General features: G+C 39.2%; 1 protein-coding gene, 1 long non-coding RNA gene and 1 pseudogene across 2 annotated transcripts; 1 reads left to right on the forward strand and 2 right to left on the reverse strand.

Annotated features, from left to right (window-relative positions):
* The first annotated feature begins 629 nt into the window (after positions 1–629).
* LOC145219474 (uncharacterized) lies at positions 630–1,361 on the forward strand. The gene is made up of 3 exons (XR_013857915.1): positions 630–745; positions 813–918; positions 1,064–1,361. It is a non-coding gene; the product is annotated as an uncharacterized LOC145219474 (long non-coding RNA).
* Positions 1,362–2,079: 718 nt separating this feature from the next.
* Positions 2,080–7,478, reverse strand: LOC145219538 (uncharacterized; annotated as a pseudogene).
* A 242-nt stretch (positions 7,479–7,720) lies between these two features.
* LOC145219539 (uncharacterized) lies at positions 7,721–9,230 on the reverse strand. Its single transcript, XM_080086890.1, has 4 exons — positions 9,096–9,230; positions 8,820–8,962; positions 8,455–8,679; positions 7,721–8,236 (listed from the first exon to the last, which is right to left on the reverse strand). The coding sequence occupies exons 1-4, from the start codon at positions 9,228–9,230 to the stop codon at positions 7,786–7,788; spliced, it is 954 nt and encodes a 317-aa protein (XP_079943016.1). The 3' UTR covers positions 7,721–7,785.
* Between the last annotated feature and the right edge of the window lie 12,966 nt (positions 9,231–22,196).

Below are 22,196 nucleotides of genomic sequence, written 5' to 3' on the forward strand. Positions count from 1 at the left end.
AAAATCAAATTTATAAACGAAATTTGTTCAGAAATCAAATGTATCAATGTAATTTATTTTTAAATCAATTTTGTAAACGAAATTTGTTTTCAAATCAAATTTGTAAACGAATTTTGTGATGAACATTTATCTCTACGATCTGCGAAGAAGTTGCATCGAAAGTAACAGCTGAAGACACGGAAATCGTAAGCGAACATTGTACTTACTTTTACTGGCACGACCGTTAACGACACAGAAGCCGAAACAATTTGGATTTGAAGTTGGAAATAGCTTGCAATGTTTCAGTTTGTTCTGTTTCGCGGAATTTTTGTATCTCACATTTAAACCTGATTTGATCAGGATTGTCCCTCGGAACCGATACCTGATATTCCAGTCAAAAGATCAATCCCAGATGAAACTGATGAGGCAAAGAAAATCTCTTTAGGACCCTTTATCCTTGCACCTGATCTGAACAGTGATGAGCAACCTGTTTGCAACAAGGTGAAATTTGAGCAAAAAAATCAGAGCCGGTATGTGAGTGTAAAACATTACGATGTTTCGACAAGTGCTATTGTCATCTTCAGGTTACCAGAAACTGATTACAATAGTATGTGTCGAAACGTTGTATTGTTTTACACTGATACACTTGCTTTATAGGCGCCGACAGAATTATTTGTGGCTCCTCCTGCCCCTATGTCCCGGCGCGCATGGCTGGCTCTGGTTTTTGTTGCCGAGGTTATTCAAAACCGTGAATAGTGTACATAAGGTTTAAACTTGTCCTTTTACTTAATGTATAAATTAGTTGGGTCTAACTTATCACAATTATTTTGTAGTGGGAATTGGGATGCTCTCACATGTGTGGCATCGACACGACAGGTGTAGCTTACTGCTATTGTCTTTAAGGATATTTCCTGATGAAAGATTGGAAGACTTGCCATGGTAAGATACAATTATAAGTCTGCTCATAAATTGTTTCAAAAGTTAGGTTTTGTTGAAAACACAATTACATTGCAAAATTTTAGTTCAATCTGTGAGTCATTGCAAACTTCCACCTAACGTTTTTACTCTTACACCTATTTGTTAGAGGTCAACCGAGGCATTAAGTCACTGATAGTGGTCTCTCTCATCGCGAGTCTCTGCCTGATGATGCTGATCATTCTTATTTTGACTGTTGTCATGGTGATGAAGAAGAAAGATATGAAGAAGATTGTGATTTAGAAGTATTATGAAAAGGAACGAAGAGTGTGGGCAATGATAAACCAAAAGACTTGAAAAACAAACTGATCATTATAGCTTGTATTTTCACAGAATGCATTTAATTTTCATGTGGTTGTTTTAATACAAAAATGACCCACTAAATTGGCTTGTTTATATAATTTTTTTGTGAGAGTGATTTATGACTACAGTCCCTTAAAAACATCTTTGCCTTAGTCTTGTAGTTTGTCAAATCTGTTGCTTCAGGCTAACTTCAAAATCTGCCAGAAACAATTACTGTGATGTGAGGATTAAGCTATGCACTGGTCCGTGTCACATCTGAAAAAAATATCATATTAAAAACAGACATAGCGGTGGTTTTATTGGAAATTTTGCAACCAGTTTAAATAAACCAATTGCAAAAAATTATATTTTTCAAAATTTTAACTCACAAAGTTGTGGACAAATGGAGGCATAGTTATTTCTTTTATTTGCAGGAACTGGCCTTTTGTTTTCAAACCATCATTTTCTGTAGAGATAATTGCGTCTCGATGGCGTTGAGGTGTTCTGCTTGCAATGTTATGTTATAATTGGTTTGAAGCTTTTTTAGCAACAGCGCCATGTCCGAATCGTGTTAGAAACATTTGAGAGATATAACGACGTGACACAGGTTAGAAATGGGCACTAGCGAAACAAAGTAAGTAACACGATTCAGTAAGCTTGAATGCACACAATAGTTGTGTCATGATGTCCAATACGTAACAAAACATCAGATGTAGAAAATTTAGGCTACGTAAAACTTTCAAAAAATTACAGTTAAGTTTTTATGCTAATTCGGCATAACTGTAAGCATTAAACATTCAGTTGACAAAAAATACACACATAATTGCAAAGTAACAACCACGTACTCGAAACAAATGGACTAAAGTTCTAAACTTACCGTCTAATTAATTCGTTTATATCACCGTACTTCACTTCCTCCAGTGTGTAAATTCGAGCAAAAAAATACGGTTGGCATCTAGGGTAACTAAAAAAGCAAGTTCTGCAAACCAACACAGTTCACAACCAAAACACTTAAATTCGGAATAAATTACTGAAGCACCGCGACAATTTTAATGCTTTTGCACTTGTTTGTAGTTTTTTTAGCTTTTATTTTTCATGTTCTGTCTTCATGTGTTCTTGAAACTGTTCTATTCTTGGAAAGCTTAGTGGACATTCGGAGCACTGATAACGTTGCACCGTTGTATAAACTTTCATGTGACGCAACATGTTTCCGCGCTGTCGAAATTTCGTCTCGCAATACTTACAAGCGAATGGCAACTCGCCGGTACGGAGCAGCATATGGTTTGGCAAAGTTTGACTATATCCGAAACTCTCTTTTCAAACTTTGCATTGGTAGGGTTTTTTCTAACAATGAACTTTTTCCTCGTGGGTCGTCGCTTGTGATTTGTAGCAAACGTCTGTGTGCAGACGCCGCAATTGAACTGTTTATTTCTAGTGTGCATCACCATGTGACTTTTAAGATGATGCTCTCTGCGGAAAGTTTTTTCATAAATGTCACATCGGAAAGGTTTTTCGTCATTGTGGACACCCATATGGGCTATCAAAATGTGTTTAAGATCCGAAGATAACGTGCATTCTGAGCACTAGTGACGCTGTTGGATGGAGAGTCCGGAATGTTGTGATTTAAAATGCTTGACTAAGTTAGACTTGCTGTCTAACTGGTCTTCACACTCGATACACTTGTGAAGCGTATCTGTAAAAATGTTATGGTTTAGGGCAGAAGAAATGTTACCATAGTGATAGTGTATAATTTGTTTGTTTCGATATCGTTGCCTTTACAAACTTTAAATCTGCTATTAGTCAGCAAGAGTTATTCTGGTAATAATATAAACAAAGTTCATACAGTCTAACCTAATGCAAAAGGTATTTTACGCAATCGTATGAAAGCATAAATTTGAAAAGCAAAAAGTATTTAACCGAACCTTCGTGATTTTTTTCGTGAAGTTTACAAGTTTTTTGTTGTGCAGATTGCTTGTCACAAAACTTGCATCTGTACGTTTTTTCTCCTGTGTGTCCATTTAAATGCTGTTCATAACTGGATTTATGTTTAAAAACATTTTAACAGAATCCACAGATAAACTTCTGTCCTTGGTTATGCGTAGATCGCTTGTGACCTTTCATGGCGCTTGACTGGCTAAACTTTTTCCCACATAAGTCACATTCGTACGGTTGTTCAAAAGTATGCCTGCGAATGTGAAGTTTAGGATGTTCCTTTCGCTTCAATCGTCTCTCACAAATTTCACAAGAAAACGGAAGTTCCAGAGTTTCTTGAAGTGACACGTTTTCTTCATCAAGCTGAAACTGCAGAATGCTCTTTAAATGGAAGTATTTTATTAGTCTTTTGTTACTACAACTTTGTATAGAATTCATTGCGACTTGTTACAGTAGCGCCGCAGTAAAACGCGATTTTTTCCACTAAAGTTCACTGACTAAAAAGTTTACAAATTATTTTCATTTACAGTGTGATAGATGTCGATATTGTTGGCAAAAGTGAAATAATTCTTGCGTTTTGTCATTAGGCGTTGAAATATTCAGTACCGTAATTTTCCAAGTATAGTGCGCCCCCGTGCATAATACGCACCCTAAAAATGGCATGTCGATGCTGGAAAAAAGCTTGTACCCATGTATAATACGCATCCAAAGTTTTACGTAAAATTATTTCAGAAAAAAGATAATCTTTTGAAACAACCGGGTGTTATTCTGCCGGTCAGTATCACTGCGCATGCGCTCGCAAACTCGATAGCGAAAAATGTTTAGGATTTGTGCAGGGTACATCGTGACAACAAACGAGATCTTACTGGTCGCGTTCAAGCGGAACCGATCTTAATACTTGCAGAGAACATTTTTATTTTTAAAACACAAATGAAGTTTAATATGTTTTAGATTAAAATACCTAAAAATCAGAATAATTAAATTGAAACATATATACAAAATTTTAGTTCCATCCGTTGCATATCGCCAATGATATCATCCCATTCACGTTGTCGCTAAATGGGCAGTGTGCAGTATTTGACAATAACACACCATCAAAGATTGCACCATCGCATCAAACGATGTGTCGTCGATTATGAAATTTACTGACCAAGTGTGTTGGGCAGGATGGCTAAATGTGATGCGCGATAGACAACAAACAAGAAGAAAGGTCTGATTTCAAGTTTTATTTCGAGGCAGATTTTCTTCAAAAACTGTTGTACCCATGCATAATGCGCACCCTAGATTTTAGGACAATAAATTAATTAAATTTTGCGCATTATACACGGAAAATTACGGTATTAGATGAATTCTTCGTAACGTTTTTTTACGACCGGCTTGTTAATCTCCCAAGACACATCGGTTAAAAAACACTGCTCCAAAAAACACGCCGAGCTGCGTTGCATGAAAAATATAAAGTGGGTATTGGCGTCCCAATTCTTTTGTATAAATATGAAAAAATCATTCTGCCTTTGGCAGGGCGTAAGTAACCTGCCAACTGTTTTTTTCTTCTTTTTGGTAAAATTACCACAAGACCTGCAGTGAAATACATTTTAGGCTCAAAAAATTCTGGCCATGTGCTCCTTGTTTGCAGATAAGAAACATATTCGTACTCAGCGTCCCCAAACAAAGAAAACCGTAATGCGGGCCGGCTATTGTAATACAATACAGAGCCGTGTGTGGGCCATGCAAGAAAACTTAACCAACGTTGCGATAAACTTAAGTATGCCACAAGCTGACAAGGTAAAAACTAGAAACGACTACGTACAAATTTTAAAACTGGAAATTGTTTACTGATAATCTTCATAATATAGATTGCGAAATAAAATCAACACCAATCTTGAAGTAAAACCATAACTGTTTCACATACGTTTCACACTGCCTACTATATACATGGAGCGACACTGACGAAATTTAAAATGTCGTAGACCAACTAAGTCACTTTCAAAATAACTGCTCCATCGAGTATTCAAGTGGTATTTCGCATATCGTTGCGTACACATTTGCAAAAGTCATATCGTAAGTCTAAGTTTCATGCAACTTACAACCAACTCGGTTTTCGATACAGTAAAGTTTTCCAAAACCTTTCCTTGCATTCCACACAGAATAAGTCTATTGTTGTGCGGCAAACAGGAAGCAATTTAATTCCCTGTTGGAAACCAGAGCACGGAATGTGGGGCGGATTAAAGCAGGGGCCGTCAAATGAACGGTGGTACGTTGAGTGAATTTCCATGGCACGTCTATTGGTCAACTGGTCTGTTTTCCAACGCAGGTTATATTTTTCACTACACGTTAACCTATAATAAAACTGTGCGTTTATTGTAAAAGTGGCTGTCAGTGCAGGCTTTGTGGTCATTTTTTGCCAAAAAAATTATTTTAACTTCAACAAACTTTAACGTGAAATTCAACTCCTACATTCTTAACATGGTTTAAAATAACAATACGACAGCGATGTAAAACCTTACGCTTTAGTATGGCAGTAAGTATGAAAAGCATTAATAGTTTAAACCATGTTACGAATGACATACGGACTTCATGAACTCGGTCTGCAGCAACTGCTCTGCAAAAATAATCGATGTGGCTGCTCCTGCCACTATACAATCGGAAGCAATTCAGTTGCCCGTTTCTGACCACACTAAGTGCCGAAAGCATAGTATGAAATACATTTTAAACTCTGTTATACGATGATAGTTTGTTTTGTCCAAGCGGAAATTGTGTAGTGTAGCGTTATTATGCCATCTGTTTATTTACCTGTAAGTAGATCTTTCGAGCTGTTACAATGTTATATACTAACAGGAACACTAGGAAGAGAAATTATTTAACTTATTTTGGACATTCAGGAAATTGTAGGGTTTTTAAGTGTTTGTGGAGTCTTAATTATATCTATATGTATAAAAGCTATTGCTGCCAGGCATAGTATATAGTTTAAAGAGCTCTTTTGGCAAATGTAGTTTTATTACGACGTTTCGACGTCCTATACAGGTCATCTTACTTAGTGTAAATAACACTGAATGCGACTAGTACAGTGCACGATAAACAAAGGAAAAAAGAATGGAACGTAGGCACGTCATAACGCAACGAAAACACCGCGCGATAACAAATGATTGGGCCTCGAATCTTTTAGCGGGTGCCTGTAGCACGCTGGGAGGATCACGTCTGTTTGATGTTCATTGTGTTGCCCCGTTGGTGAATATTCCATGACTCAAGAAATAGTCTTTTCCTGTAGTCTGGCTCCCGGGCCACAACAGACGCTGCATTGAAATCAATGTGATGGCATTGTGATATCGCGTGATTGGAAAGGACCGACTTCTTAGCGCCGCTGTTGGCAACATCCCGTTGGTGTTCTTTTCGACGGGTGTTGAGTGACCTTCCAGTCTCCCCGATACATATTAACGGACATTCGGCGCAGGGAACAGAATATACAACACCTCGTTGTTCAAAGGGGTTGATTGGATCTTTTAGGTGACTTAGTAGCTTGCGGAGAGTAATAGCAGGTTGAAAGCCAACCGCTACGCCGAAGCCACGCAACATACGCCGTAGAATATCCGTCAGTTTCGGTATGTACGGAAGTGTCGCAAAACCCTCTGTTTTTGGATGGGTCACCTGCTTGGGACACGTTGCCCGTCGATCACGGAGAATCCAGTTGGGGTAGCCGATATATTTCAAGGCTTTGCGAACCTTTGTCAGTTCCGCCTCGCAGTCGTCGCTATGAGTGCACAAGCGTCGTGCCTGATCTTTTAGGGAACGAACCACCCCTCTTTTCTGATATGTGGGGTGATGAGATCAAAATTTGAAATACCTGCCGGTATTCGTTGGCTTGTGGTACACTCTCGAGTACAAGACAGTGTCATCGGTTCTTGCGACTTGAACATCTAAAAATGAAAGACAGTTTACCGATTGGAGTTCCATGGTAAACTGAATGCCTGGTTGCGTCTCGTTGAGATGCCGCAGAAATGCCACAACCTTGTTCTTAGCAATGACACAAAAAATGTCGTCAACATATCGCCGTCAGAATCTTGGTGGGTTGGCAAATGTTGATGAGTTTTTTTTCCTCAAGAGCTTCCAATGTCATGTTTGCAACAACTACAGAGAAAGGGGAACCCATCGCTGTGCCTTGAACTTGCTGGTAAAAGCTTCCCCTGAATTTTAAAAAGGATTGCTTCAAGCAAATGGTGTTCTGTCTTTCATGTGACACCATTACCTCTTCGTTGGACAGGGGCGGCAACTGTGCTATCTCTTGAACAAACTTGGACGAGTTCGAAACAGTCCATTCCTTATTGCCCACGAGGGGAGAAACAACTTTCGCTAGGTACTTTGCAAGATTGTAGGTTGAAGTACCAACAAACGAAACGATTGGTCGCAGAGGGATGTCTTGCTTGTGGATTTTCGGTAAGCAGTAGATGCGCGGGGCGGAGCCGTCCTTGCTATGCAGTTGATGGAAAATGCTTCAGAAATGCATCGCCTTAATTATATCGATAAATAATTTCCGTAGCGATATACAGATCATGCTAAAGTGGTAAAACACAAACATTCAACAAGAAAACAAAGGCAAAAATGAGCTTTTACAAAAAGCAAATCCTAATACACTTTTGGTAAAAAATTGAAAATTTTTACGAAGGTTTGGGAAACTTCGCTGACAATTAAATCGCCCAAATTTGTCGCAGTGACGTCATGAGGTCGCCATAGCTTGTGGTCACGCTTGGTTAACGTCGCAGCCCTGAACTCGCAATCAGAGTTGAACTGCAGAACTCGGTGATTCCCCACATCACAGACAAACACGTTGTCATGACAATCGCACGTGACGCCGGCCGGGTACTTCATCTCGTACCCACAACCGCTTAAGGGGCGGATCAGGTGTATGGGGTTCCCGTAAGGGTCAAAAACCACCAACTGGTTTTCAAGGTGGTTTGGCACTATCACGTGGCCTTTACTGTTGCAGCAAATCCGCAGGAGGTCGCCCTTAATGCCCGGATTAAAACTTTCCAAAAGTCTGCCATCTTTTGAACACGTAGAAATCCGCATCTTTCGTCTACATGACGAAAAAATCAAATACTTGCGTCAGAATTTCACAAGATATTAACCTATTCTATTTCAAAATCGTGCAATAATGATACGTCATAAGTTCAACAAGCTTTACAAATCTTATGGACTAAGTTTTTATTTCTTCTATCAACTGACATGTTAACACAATTAAATTCTGACTAAATGTACAAACATGATAAAACGTGCTCTTAATTTGAAGTTTACCTGTCAATAGCAACGATTCGGTCCATATTGTCTACAGCGATACAAGATGTTGAGCCGATTACACCCGGTCCGAAACTGCTTATTTTTCGGCCTTCGGGAGTGAAAATCCCAATCCTCGAAGTACCATCAAAACCAACGCAATTAATGCATAAGTTCCCGTCCCTAAAAACCTGGACACCTTGCGCTTGGAAGTTAAATCTTTCCATAGTGGTCGGAAAGGAATTTCTGGAAAGAAGCGAGACCAAGATTAGAACTTTTGGATGATTATTTCTTTTTTTTTTACACTAACAATTACCAACTGCGAGATTTGAGTTTGTAACTATCATAACCTTCAGTATCGTTCTCTTTGAAACTTATCTACTCACATTGGTTTCCGCTTTAACAGGTCAATGACTTGCACACGTTTGTTCCAAAGGTCACATACATACAGGATTTTGCCATCCTTGCTAGTGGTAAAATGTTGTACCCAGCCCCCGAACTGGCCTGGGGCCTTTCCTTTTCTCCCGACCTATGAAGCGTGTGGTTTAAGCTAAACTATGCAACTTAATAATCATATAGTAATTTTCTACGAAAAATCTTTTGCCGAAAGTTGGATAAATGTTATAAACAAAATTAGCTAGATAAGGGTATATTTTTCCTACCTCAAAATTGTAATTCACATAACCTTGAACAGGATTATGTTTTGCAGGTGGGGCTCCCACTTCTGAATAGGGATCTTTCCCTGTTTGCAAACCACCACCAACACGCGGAACCCCTAAATTGTGCGATGAGGTCATAGTAACTCAACGTAAGAAAAAGCAAATCTATAAAGTAACAGTTTTGTTTATTTCGTGCTACACATTATGCATACATTTCAAATCAAGCCCAAAAATAATACACTTGCTTCCGTTTTTCTCCAAACAGGAAAAATAACTACAGAAAACCAGACACTGTTGTACACAAGACTTTAGATTCTCAAGTCTTTCTAGTAATCGCGTCTATACTTTTCTAGAACGCTTTGTTTCGAAACTAACAAGAATATTTTTGACATACGCATTCATAGCGAAACTGTGTAACCATTGTTCTAGATGACGTCATACTTCCTGTGACGTTTAGCTGGTAAACGCTAAGTGCTTCTCCGTGGTCGGAAGTAAGCTAACTTGGCAATAAAATGGTTGTACGCTCCTATGGTGCGGTCTGTAATAATATGGCACAACCTGTAAGCACAAGATTTAACAACCTCAAAAAACGCCCAATGTTTAAGTCGCTTGACCCTTCCTAATATATGCCTAAATTTTATCAGCGCACGTGCATTTTTATAACTTGTAGTGTCGTCTTCATTGTAGTTAGCAAATGCAACAAAAAGCATGAAAGCGTCAATAACAGAAAATAATTGCGAACATATTCTAAAAACTACGTACGACTTTTGCTTTATTTCACAAAAGTGAAGAAATAGTGGTTAACTATGACGAATCACATAACAAGCCAAAACCCCAATAGGACATCTATACCTGTTAGTCGCTTTTACCTACAACAGCAAGCATAATACAACCACGGGTTTACACGCTGTTCGATCCGCCATGAGCCCAAATCAGAACATGGATCTGCTGGAGCCACTAGTGGCCATTGCAAGTAGCTGACCATCAGCTTTGTTGGGAAGAAAACTGACCTTTTGTTGCCTAAAATAAAAGTTTGAGTTTCAAAAAATTGTTTTTTTTACCCCACTTGACTATACAGCTGGTCTAAATGATGTTAAATAAAATTCTTACAAATTTTTGACACAATAAAATACATAAACATCGAAATTTGACGTCGGTTTAAATAAGATTTGCAAAACGCTGACAAATCGTCGACCTACTGCAGTTTTATATTGCCCTACGCCTTTGATCCTAATTCATAAAACCTACAAGAATAAGAAAGAAAGATGAATGACGCATGGCCCTATGAAAACAGACAGTGACGTCCATAAAACCAATATAGAACCTTAATAATTAGAGAAACCACTACTAGAATATACATATACTCTACAGCGAACAACTGTTTAAATGTCAGTAAATCGGAAAATATAGTATATGGTAGAAAATTGCACATCACTTGGAACGAACATACGTGAAATTTAAAAACAACGATATTATATTTTTGATATATTTTCGACTACAGCAACTCAATTACACTAACTTTTATTTACCAATTTTTTTAATCATCTTGTAAATCGATTTTGCAAAAGTTTCTGCTTGAATATATGCAGCAATTTTGAACAATGGTGAAAGACTTGTGACTCTTTGGAAACCAGAAATTACTCAAGCAGGCGTGCGATTATGGAACCTAATTCATCCCTATTGTCTCAAGAATATTGGTATGCTATAATTCATCTGAAACTGCTTTGTAATGCAGCAAAGTGTGCATTTGACTTTAATGTTCTAATACGTGTTTCTGTGTTTTTTAAAACTATATTAAGTTTAGGTTAGAATAAAAATTTCACTATTGCAAAGAGCAGCATTCTACCTTTCGCAATGACTCACCAGCATGAACAAAAGTGTAGCAAAAAATGTACCTACTTTATCCGACACGCGAAGGTATTTTTGGTTTAATGAAACGTATAGAACATTTTGTAACATAATACGTTAAAGATTGCGCAAACCTGTAGAATAAATTCTAATGATGATTTACCCGGTCTAGCAAGATTTCATTGCGTAAATATAATCCAAAAGCGGTTTGTCACATCACAGACAAGATCAAAAGAATAGTAATTGTACGCGAACAATTGTCTTTCCTTTGTTACTTATGATAGAATAAAAGAGCAATAGTTAGGAGATGAAACACTTTTAAGCCAAGCAAATAAATGCTGCCATTTGCAATTAAAACATGATTGTGCTAAAATGACACTAGAAATATAAAAAATACAATGCACCTCAATGAATGAAAACATGTAACCAATAATTATCCAGCTTAAGTTCAAGCAAAACTAAAAAAACAGAGATGTTTACAACTGCAATAAAATAAAATTTAGGCTGCGAAACGCGTGCCACATGTTGGTCTCCCCTGGCTTATACACTAGGTTGTACATTGACTTCTTAGTGACTTTTACAAAGCATAGACATAATTTGCAGTTTGTGTTCACAAATTTGGGCGCATTTAGCCGCTTGCCTCGTCTACACATCGTCCACAAGCACGTTAAAAAACTTGTTCAAATCTCTCAATAAACCTGATCGTCGCAACAAAAACAGGAATGAGAAACAATGAAGGCGCGCGACTCTCCGAAACCAGGAAGCGCCTTCGACGAAAACGTATTATAGAAATTAATTAATCGGTGTAGACCAGGGGCGGGCAACTTCCCCAGTCGGCGGGCCTGATATGGGAAAATGAAGTACTTGGCGGGCCGGATTCGTGAAACGATACACTAATCGCGTATTTATCCAGTGATTTAAAACGGATTTTTGACCACCTAAACTAAATACAATCAAGAACGTCGCAATTACAATACAGTCCAAACAATCTAACTGATATAACATAAAATTATTCACCACAGCAAATTTAATGCATATACCACAGACTTAGATACTGCTGAAACACTAACTACACTACAAGTGTGGAAACAAAGGAAACCGTGAAAGCAGGCCACGCACAAGGTTGGCAGTTATGTCGTAACAATGGACGTATGGTGCAATGGTAACAACGGTGGGAAAGTTTTTCTGTTTTTGGGGAGCGTTACTGTTTGTTACAGCTATAATTTGACGTAGTAAGCAAGTAGTGGGGGATTCGGCAGACTGTGGCCGCGGGCCACGTTATCATGTAAGACCAGAAACTGTCTGCGGGCCGCTCAAAATCCCGTCGCGGGCCGGATCCGGCCCGCGGGCCGTATGTTGCCCGCCCCTGGTGTAGACTCATCAAGAAGTGAGGCATAATGGAAATAAAAACCATCAAATCAAAACAAACAATGGGCTAAAATGACAAGTTTCTTCGTTGTTTTAAATTGCATTGAAGCAAGACGGTTAAATGAACAATTATATAAAGTGTGTGTTTTTATACCGGAATAAACACCAGATCACAAAGACTCATCTGCATCCTAATTAACTGCGACAGCAAATATTACAAAGTCGGAACATGATTTGTCAATACAGTGAGATTTGGTGCTACACATTTTAACTTCCTCGCAAGCTTTGAGCCAGCGAGTCAAAAACGAGCTATATTTGGTAAACAACTATTGCAAAGTTTGCACAAATTATGCCGCAATCGCTACAAAATACCCCACGCCATATTTTTGAGCAATGGGCAATATATGGTCATTGCGGTTTTGGGCATTATAGTGGCATACAAAAAAATACATATCACACACAACAGAAAACAGTACGCAATTGAAAATTTGTTGATTTCTGGAAGTTTCTGTATCAACTACAAAACGATACACAAGTTACAGCACATAACGGGATTGTCCGCATTAGGCATTAAAACATTTCAACTTATACGTTCAAGAACAGACAACATTCGCTTTTACACCACACTAATTATCGAATTTACAATCCGCATTTCGAGCGTAACGTTTTGTTAATCGCTGAAATTCTGTGTCTGTCAGTATGGTGAATTTGACTGTTCCTTGCTTTTGATCACAATGGCAGTTGAAAGTCAGGTTACTTCTAAAACACTAAAATAGCAAGCAGTATACCGAAATAACAATGACAATACATGAAAGTTTCTGCGTTTTAATGAGTAACAATAGAACATAGTAAATACGGCAGAGCAGCGCATTTATTGCCTGAGAATCGAATTCATTATTATGTCTTACAATTGGTCAGGCAATAAACCTCGCAATTGAACCGGTAGCTTGGCTGACTATGTTCGATAAAAATTGTACAAGAAATGAAAATGTTTGATAAAGTAGAACATGAAATCAAGTTGTGGTTTAATGTAGGTATACCCCCAAGCTAGTCGATGTTCAGACTAAACCTTTCAAATTGATATGGTACTGAAGAGTATAAAAAAAAAGAATATGCCTGACTGGTTTCCTGAATCAGTGTTACCAGTTAATATTTTTAAAGAGGTGACCGACAACAATGAAAATGACACAGGCTTTGGTCAAGAGTGGAGCGATGACTCCGATTTGAAAGGTAGGTCTGTTGACATCCTATCTTGTACATTTACAAAATTTTACTTTCTTTCATTTGATATCCCTTACAGCGTGCTTGATAAACTATATTTCCGCTGGTATTTGAAATATCTAAGGTAGATTAGATAGGGAGAGAGGATGTATATTTAGTCGAACTTTAGCTCTGTTACAGCCGAGTGTGTATAGATGGTCTGTAACAGGTCCCTTGGGAATACAATGTTCTAGAATCTAGACCATTTGTAATTGGCTGCCTGTGGTATCTGCAATCTATGTTTAGCGAGATAGGGGCAAGGGGGGATTTCTAGTCGAACTTTAGGGGGGTCTTATACTGGCGATGCGGTGGAACAGTAGTCTGTCGTACCCCAATTGGCATTGTATGAACTTAACTTGTTCATTTGGCATTAGTTGCGAGTGGTATCTAACTCGTTTATGCTACCCCCCTTTTTGGGCCCTTTGTGGGGGGTGTGGCGGGGAAAATATCTGTCGTTTGTGGAATTTGTATTTCAATGGGCATCCCATGGCGGTGGAATCAAGTGGTATTTCTCCCGTTTGCTTTGTACCCATTTGTTAGCATCTTTCGGCTTCCCCGGGGAATACCCAGTGGGTGGAACCCGGCAGACTCCCATTTTTATTGACCTCTGGTGACCCTCTACACACTTGTATCGTTAAATAATGGTATCTAATGACAAGTATTGCTCATCCAGCAGTTTTTATTGTAAACAATCGACGTTTCGGCGTCCTATACAAGACGCCTTCATCAGGGTAATGACATAACTCGCAAGACGAATGTCTTTTAAAGCGACAAAATGCAAAACACACACATGTAAAACAGCGATAACAAGATCGCGCGCTGCAAACTCGCACCACCGTAGAGATAAAACAAGCTCAGTGGTGTAAAAGCGACCGATAATTTATTAGCATTAGAACATCTGTTTTAACGTTCATTGTGTTGGGGCGTGAATGGATGTTCCAAGACTCTAGGAAAGTTCGCTTGTGGTAATCAGTTTCCTTCACCAACACCGGAGCAGCGGAAAAAGTAATGCTGTGGTGGTGAGTCGTTGCATGGTTTGCTAACGCTGATTTCTTCGCACCATTCTTGCACACATCCCTTTCGTGCTCCTTCCGGCGCGTATTTAGACGTCTACCAGTCTCACCGATGTATATTTCGTCACACTCCCCGCACGGTATAGCATACACCACACCCCTAGTTGCAGTAGCATCTAGAGCAGAGATGGCGAACCTTTTTAGTTAAATGGGTCAAACATGAGATCAAAATTCGGAAAGAAAACAAGATGGGTCACATATTTTATTATATGTCAATGTCAATGAGAAGCTTGTCGTTTGCAATCCCAGATAGTTTTCAGTTTAATACACGCAGCAGTCATATCTGAGCTGAGACCATTCCGGGCACTCGATGTTATGAAATTCATGTGCGAAAACATTAATTCGCATGAATATGTGGAACCGAACAGCGTCAACACAGTTACAACAAATAGTTTCATATTGTACGTTTGAATAAACATGTCTGTTGCCTCACAAACTTTTTTTGAAAAAAATTAAAAATTTTCTGGACTTGCGACGCGCCAGCAAAAAAAGTTAATCAGAAAACGTATTATTAAAGTTGTAACAACAAAAAGCCATGAAACAGAACTATTCTGCGACGCCGTTGGGAAATTGAAACGACGCACCAGGGCGTCGGTTTGAGAACTACTGCAATAGGCAATCTGGCAAAGGGCTTGAAGTTAATTGTTGTGTTGCTTTTTAATCTTGGAAATCTGGTCACCTTACCTATAGTAATCTGCATACATTTTTAAAAACTACAAGTGGGTCACTGGAATTCACATGGTGGGTGACTGCGTGACCCGCGGGTCAGTGGTTCGCCATCTCTGATCTAGAGGGTCTTTTGGGTGCGACAGCATCTGACGAAGGGTGTTTGCTGGTTTGACCCCAACCGATACTCCGAAATCGGTTAACATGCGACGGATTATATCTGTTAACCTTGGTATGTAAGGTAAGGTGACGAAGGCACGTTCTTTGTACTGGATTTCTTTCCGTGCAACCTTTTTGTGATCACGGAGAATCCAGTTCGCGTAGCCATTTAACCGCAGGGCCTCGTTTACCCTGTGCAACTCCGCCTGAAGCAATGCTGGGTCTGGCGTCAAGCGTCTGGCCTGGTCTTTGAGCGCTTTGACAACAGCCCTTTTTTGGTACAAAGGATGATGGGATGTGAAGTGTAAATAGCGCATGGTGCTGGTCGGCTTGTGGTACACCCGCGTGGAAAGCCACCATCCGCCGCTTTCAAAATTTCCACATCTAGAAAAGGAACCCGGTTCTTGCTTTCCAATTCCATAGCGAACGCAATTCCTCGTTGCACATTGTTTAAATGTTGCAGAAATTCTGAATGACACAGAATGTATCATCTACATATCGTCGCCAAAATCGTGGTGCTTTGGCAAAATTTTGCAAGGCGCGTTCCTCCACAGACTCCATGACCATGTTGGCAATGGCCACTAACACAGGAGAGCCCATGGCCGTGCCATACATTTGTTTGTAAAAGGAACCTTTGAATCTGAAGTAAGTTTGTTGCAAGCAAATCTCAAGACCCCTGTGTATGTCTTCATGTGTCCATGTGGTCCTGTCTTTAAGGCTGTAATCATCGAGTAGCCGTGACGTGGCTATTTCCAATGCTAGGTCGATTGGAACGTTGGTAAACAATGAGGTAACATCAAATGAAACCAACGTTTCGTCTTCACTCAATGATTGTTGCGCATTCAAAGCTTTCACAAACTCTGCAGAATTTCTGACGGTAAATTACGTGTTTCCGATCAGCGGCGCTAAAAGTCGAGCCAGATGTTTGGCTAGGTTGTAAGTGGGGCTTCCGATGAACGACACGATTGAACGAAGAGGTACATTCTTCTTGTGGACTTTCGGCAATCCATATAACCGTGGAGCAGAACCATCTGTGCTGTGCAAGTGATGGAACATCGCATCTAAAATGCATTTTTTCTCCTTGTGCAAAACAAACTTGTTAAGAACTTGTTCCGTTCTTCGGGTCGGGTCACGTGGCAGTTTCTTGTACGTGCCAAAATAACGGTACTATTACCTTTGTCTGCTGGTAGAATGGTAATGTCGTCATTGGCTTTTAGATCCGTGACTGCACGACGCTCTTTGCAGCGCGCGATCTTGTTATCGCTGTTTTACATGTGTGTGTTTTGCATTTTGTCGCTTTAAAAGACATTCGTCTTGCAAGTTATGTCATTACCCTGATGAAAGCGTCTTGTATAGGACGTCGAATGTTTACAATAAAAACTGCTGGATGAGCAATACTTAGTCATACATTATGCCTGGCAGCAATAGCTTATTTAATGGTATCTAATATCTAGATATTGGTATCCCAACGCGCGCATTGGCCAGAAAGCTCTCTTGATTTCCATAGCCATCGCAAAGAAGCGTGATCTGTGCGCAGCACAAAACTGTTACCCAGTAAATAACAGCGATATAATTTCGTAGCAAAGATCACAGCCAAGAATTTCTTGCGGTTTGTCGAATAATGCCGTTCATCTTTACTCAGGCTCCTACTACCATACGCAATCACGTGCTCTTTGGATTTGACCTTTTGGCTGACAACGCAACCTATTGCATACACAGAAGCATCAGTGTCTAAAATAAAGGGTCGCCTAAAGTCGGGGTATAGTAGGATTGGTGCGTTGGTCATTTTATCGTCCTCATCAAAGTTCTTCCCTTTTTCAGTAAGCCGGTGTAACGGGGATGCGATCTGCGAACGTGCTGAACAGTGCTTGGAACAGGCAAATTTGCAACAGCGCGAAATTTTTCGAGTTTGCACAGGACACCCGCCTTGGAAACAACATGTCCGAAAAAAACTTACTTTCCTTTTGAAACGGCAACATTTTGATGGCTTTAAAGTTAACCCTGCGGACTCCAATCGGGCTAGATGTTCGTCAAACGTTCGCGCATATATTATTACGTCGTTCACATACGCAAGAACTCCGCTCCATTCCTCCCTATTTTAAGGACGATGCGCATTATTAACCTTTGAAAGCTGGCGGCTGCATTGCATAAACCCATCAGCATTACATCAAACTCGAATAGACCAATGTGACTAGCGAATGCTGACTTTCCGCGAGATTATGGATCCATAGAAATGTGCCAATAACCCGATTTAAGGTCAAGCGTGGAGAAATAATAGCAACTGGCCATCTCGTCCAAACTGTCGTTTATGATTAGATAACTGTTCTTTTTGGTGACGGCGTTAAGGTCACGATAATCGATACAAAATCTTGAGTCATCTGACTTTCTCTGCACAAGAACAATTGAACTCGACCAGGGAGACGTTGGCGGACGGACTAAACCTTGTTTGCGCATTTCATCGATGATCTCTTCAACTTTGTGCCTGTGACGTTGCGGCATCCTTCTAGGAGCTTGGCGCACTGGTCGAGCATCTCCTGTGTCGATAAAATGCCGCAAAAAACTAATTTTGCCAAGGTCAGTTGCGCATGTAGAAAAGGCGCGCGTATGCGCCAACAAAACTTCAAGGACTTTGCGCCTCTGGGTTCCAGTTAATTCATCACTCATATTTACCCCTGAGACTATATTTCGCCAATGCTCATCAGCCTGGCCTTCCTCTGCTTTGTGTGTGATGCTGGAAACTTGCTCAGCCCCAACAGCTGTTACAACTACATTTAGAAGCATTAGCATCTAATAATACACGAGATGCGGATTGTAAAAGCTGCCACCCGGTAACTCTAACTCCTACCCCTGAAAACCGTCCGATCATCACAGCTGCTCCGTCTGTAGTGAGAGAACAACACTTTTTCCAAGGTATGCGATGTTCCGCCATAACTTTCCCAAGTTTGTAGAAAATCTGAACAGCAGTCGTGGTCACACCCAAGTCTACACAGCATAAATATTCATCGACAACAGTAAAATCCAAATCTGGTATTCTTATGAACACCAGTAGTTGGGCTCGACCCTTACATCATTTGCACTGTTCCCACAAAAAAATTTTTGATCGCGAACTCTGGATTTCATTTAGGCATAGTACGCAATTGTTTTCTTTGCATACGAAGAATGACTGCTTTTCAGGTGTTGTAATTTTGCTGGAGCTAGGGCAGAATTACAAAGCATTTTATGGCAAATCAGACACTCAGGCTGAGGAGTCAGATTCTGAATTTAAAGAAACATATCCTAAATATGAGTCATCCCATTTTCTCACTTTGGAATTGTACACGTGTGTATCACGTTCATCCTCTTTGGTGGCAAATCTGCACTCTCCTGGTCCCGCTCATTGACGACTGAGTCAACTCTATGAAAACTTGGACTTACATTTACAATAGGAAGCTATTGTGTTTTGCTTCATTTTAGCTAAATTTGTTTATCTACGCGAAATTTATATTACCGTTTAAAGACAGTTTGCATAATGAATTTACCTACCAAATACCTCTGCTGCATACCTCAAAGCACATCTTAACAACTTAAGCATTCACCTTGTGCCAACATAATTATGCCTAAACTGTGTGCAATACACAAGGCAAACAAGATGTTCAGTCAATGGACTGAATCGTCGTGTCTGTTATGTTACAAACGAGTTGCTCAGTATAACTGGAAAAAACGTAGATTGAAATGATGGATAAAAACATTTTGTAATAAGGTATTATAGTGACTTTGAACTAAAATACCGAAACCCCACCCTAAGAGCTCGCGGAACCCCGGTTGTAGAGCTCTGATCTAGCAGATACATTGTCAAGAGCCTATCTAAAAAAAGAATCAGACAACAACCTGAATGATGATATAGAACAGGTGATTCATACTCTCATTGCAAGTCTACCTGTAACTTCCTCAAAGCATGAAGAAATCCAGAGTGCATACATCTTTGCAAAAAGTGCAATACTATTGTCAAAATGGATGGCCACATTCAAGACAGAATGTTGAGATTAGTGCTAGCAGTTACTGGAATATTCGAGATGTTCTACACACAGCTGATGGAATTGTATTTGCAGAATGACAGAAAACTGCAATACAAGGGACAATACCTTTACCAACAAATTAACCCAGACAAAATTACAACTGCCCTGGAAAAATTAAAGTCAATGAACACAAATTTTAATGGTATTGCATATGTGAATTTTCAAATTTAGCAGATCTGTAACAGGGCTTAGAAAAATGAACTACGCAGATGCTGATCTGTTGCAATACTGTGATGAAAAAACAGGTATTTTAAAATTTTACTTCTTACATTTTAAAGCTTAAAATAATTGTAACTCACTGATGTTTGGGCAAATATCCAAAACCATTACTTTTCATACCATGATATTCAAGACGGTACATCGCATTTGCCGAAGAATGTCGTGGTAGAATGCTTGAAGATGTAGAACTAACCACTTTAGGTTTGTTGTTTTACCTTTAAGTTGTAATGTTTTTTTAAATCATACATTGCACCCAGGTTGTGATTCTACAAACAACAACACACATACCAAGACAAACTCTGCAAATGGTAAGATTATTTTTTGGCAGATTTTAGTGCAAAGCAAAATAATAACTTGCGTTTTTTTAGAGGATATAAGTCAAACCATTGCTCCTATTGTGTTCTGCCTTCTCCCTGCGAAGTGCAAACCCAGCATAGTATCGTTTTGATACTGATGATAAAATATTGTGTCTTGCACCTGGGAAACGAAACAGACCCACCAAAAGCACAAGAAGCGGAGGGAATGTGTTTCCCTGAATTGTTTCCTTCTGGAAAAAATACTTTTCAACAAAAAAAGAACCAAAAAAGTTCCATTTAATCGGTATTTAAACACAAGGATTGTGAGTCGTGACAATAGGTTTGCTGCCTGTCCTGAGTACATATTTTAGGTCAGTACATCAACGATGTAACAACTATTGTTTCATCCATGGCCATTACAAAGAGAAAAAATACAACTACAATGCCCGATGGTAATACAATTACAAAGGATGTTTTGCTTGAAGAGGAATCCATAAAGAAGTTTTTGAGAAAAGATTAAGCATATAAGTCGCTAAAAAGTTTTTGTGGTAGTCCCCCATATTGGAAAAAAAACCTAAGGTTTATTTGCCATTCTTAGACAACTTGGCATTCCTACTTGGTTTTTCAGCAGCAGATAGGTGATGGCCAGTAATAATTGAGGCAATTTGCCTTTTACACAACAAAACCATACCTGTTCTGGAAAACATACTGCTTGTAGCAACCAACCCTGTTACAGCAGCACGAATGTTTGACCAACGGGTTAACCACTTTCTTAAAGATATGATTATGTCTGACGCTCAACCGATCGGAGAGGTTGTAGATTTCTTTTACAGGACTGAATTTCAAATGAGAGGTAAGAAATTTTATGATACCTTATAACACATACAATCAACATCAGTTTTCAAACTTCTCACGTTGGCACCCCATCCATGCACTTTTCTGGGTAAAAGATGCACCACAGTTTAAACTAAGTCCAAATGAAGAGGTTTACCAATTTATTGATAAATACATCACTTTTCCTGATGCGCAAGAAGATCCAGAGCTGCATGAAATGGTAACAAAGCTGCAAACACATAGCAAAAAAACACACATTCCAAATCATGCAAAAAAGGTGGAAAAGTTTGCAGGTCAATACGTTCAGCATTTTTAATGGTTTATATTTCCAAATACTGTCTTACTACTTGGTAATCCATTTGCAGATTCAATTTTCCACGTCCAAGTAGCTCTGCTACGTTTGTGACTAAACCTGTTTCAGATGAAACCAAAACCAAGAAAACTTTTACTGAGTCAATGCAAATCTTGCAGACCATATGTAGTATGCTTGCCTGGGATTTGTCACCAGATAAAGATGCTGATGTACTGCTTAGGGTTCCTCTATTTCTCGACTTTTTCGTTTCTCGAGAATCGAGAAATTAAAAATTCATTTCTCGAGAATCTCGAATTTTTTTTAAGCGGATTTCCTATTAATAACAAACAAGAAAATTTGGAGTGTACAATTTTTTTGTTGGGCGCATCGAAGACTTGTTTTTTTGCGCATCGCTATTCGCTTCCAAATTGGCAAAGAAACTAACCGCCAGCCGAGTGGATCAGGTAATAAATATAACGCAACCAAGCGTGACTGCTGACTGGAAGAGTGGTGAAAGTTTTGCGGCACCGCACGGTAAAAATCGCGCTGTTTCGAAAGCTAAGCAAAAAACTGATCAGTGCTCAAGGAGCAAGTTCAAACAAAATAAACGTAGTTAGTGGTGTCGCATTTACCTATTTTAAACGTTACGTAATTTTCTTTAATTTTTCGTTTGTTGTTCGATTGTTTTACTATTGTCGTAATTAGCATGCAGCCTAGCTTAGGCTCCTTATAATACACACTTTTTGAATTAGCCATAATTTAATTTTTATTCTGAAGTCTGAACACGAAAATACGAAAAAGGCGCATAAAACGAAATGGTACAAAAAACATAAAAACTGGAGAATATATTTTATATATAAATTTATTGGTTCTTAAAGTAAACTTTAAGAAATGCTAACATATTTATCGTGGAGTCCGACAATCGAGAACGTAGTTTCGACACAAAATATCCAGCTCCAGAAAAAGCGCGTTCAGCCTCAACGCTAGTGGGGGGCAAGGACAGCATAGCTTGGTAGAGTTTCTCCAAGTTTGCT

The sequence above is a fragment of the Phallusia mammillata genome, chromosome 3, assembly GCF_965637545.1.
Source record: "Phallusia mammillata chromosome 3, kaPhaMamm4.hap1.1, whole genome shotgun sequence".
Lineage (NCBI taxonomy): Eukaryota > Metazoa > Chordata > Ascidiacea > Phlebobranchia > Ascidiidae > Phallusia > Phallusia mammillata.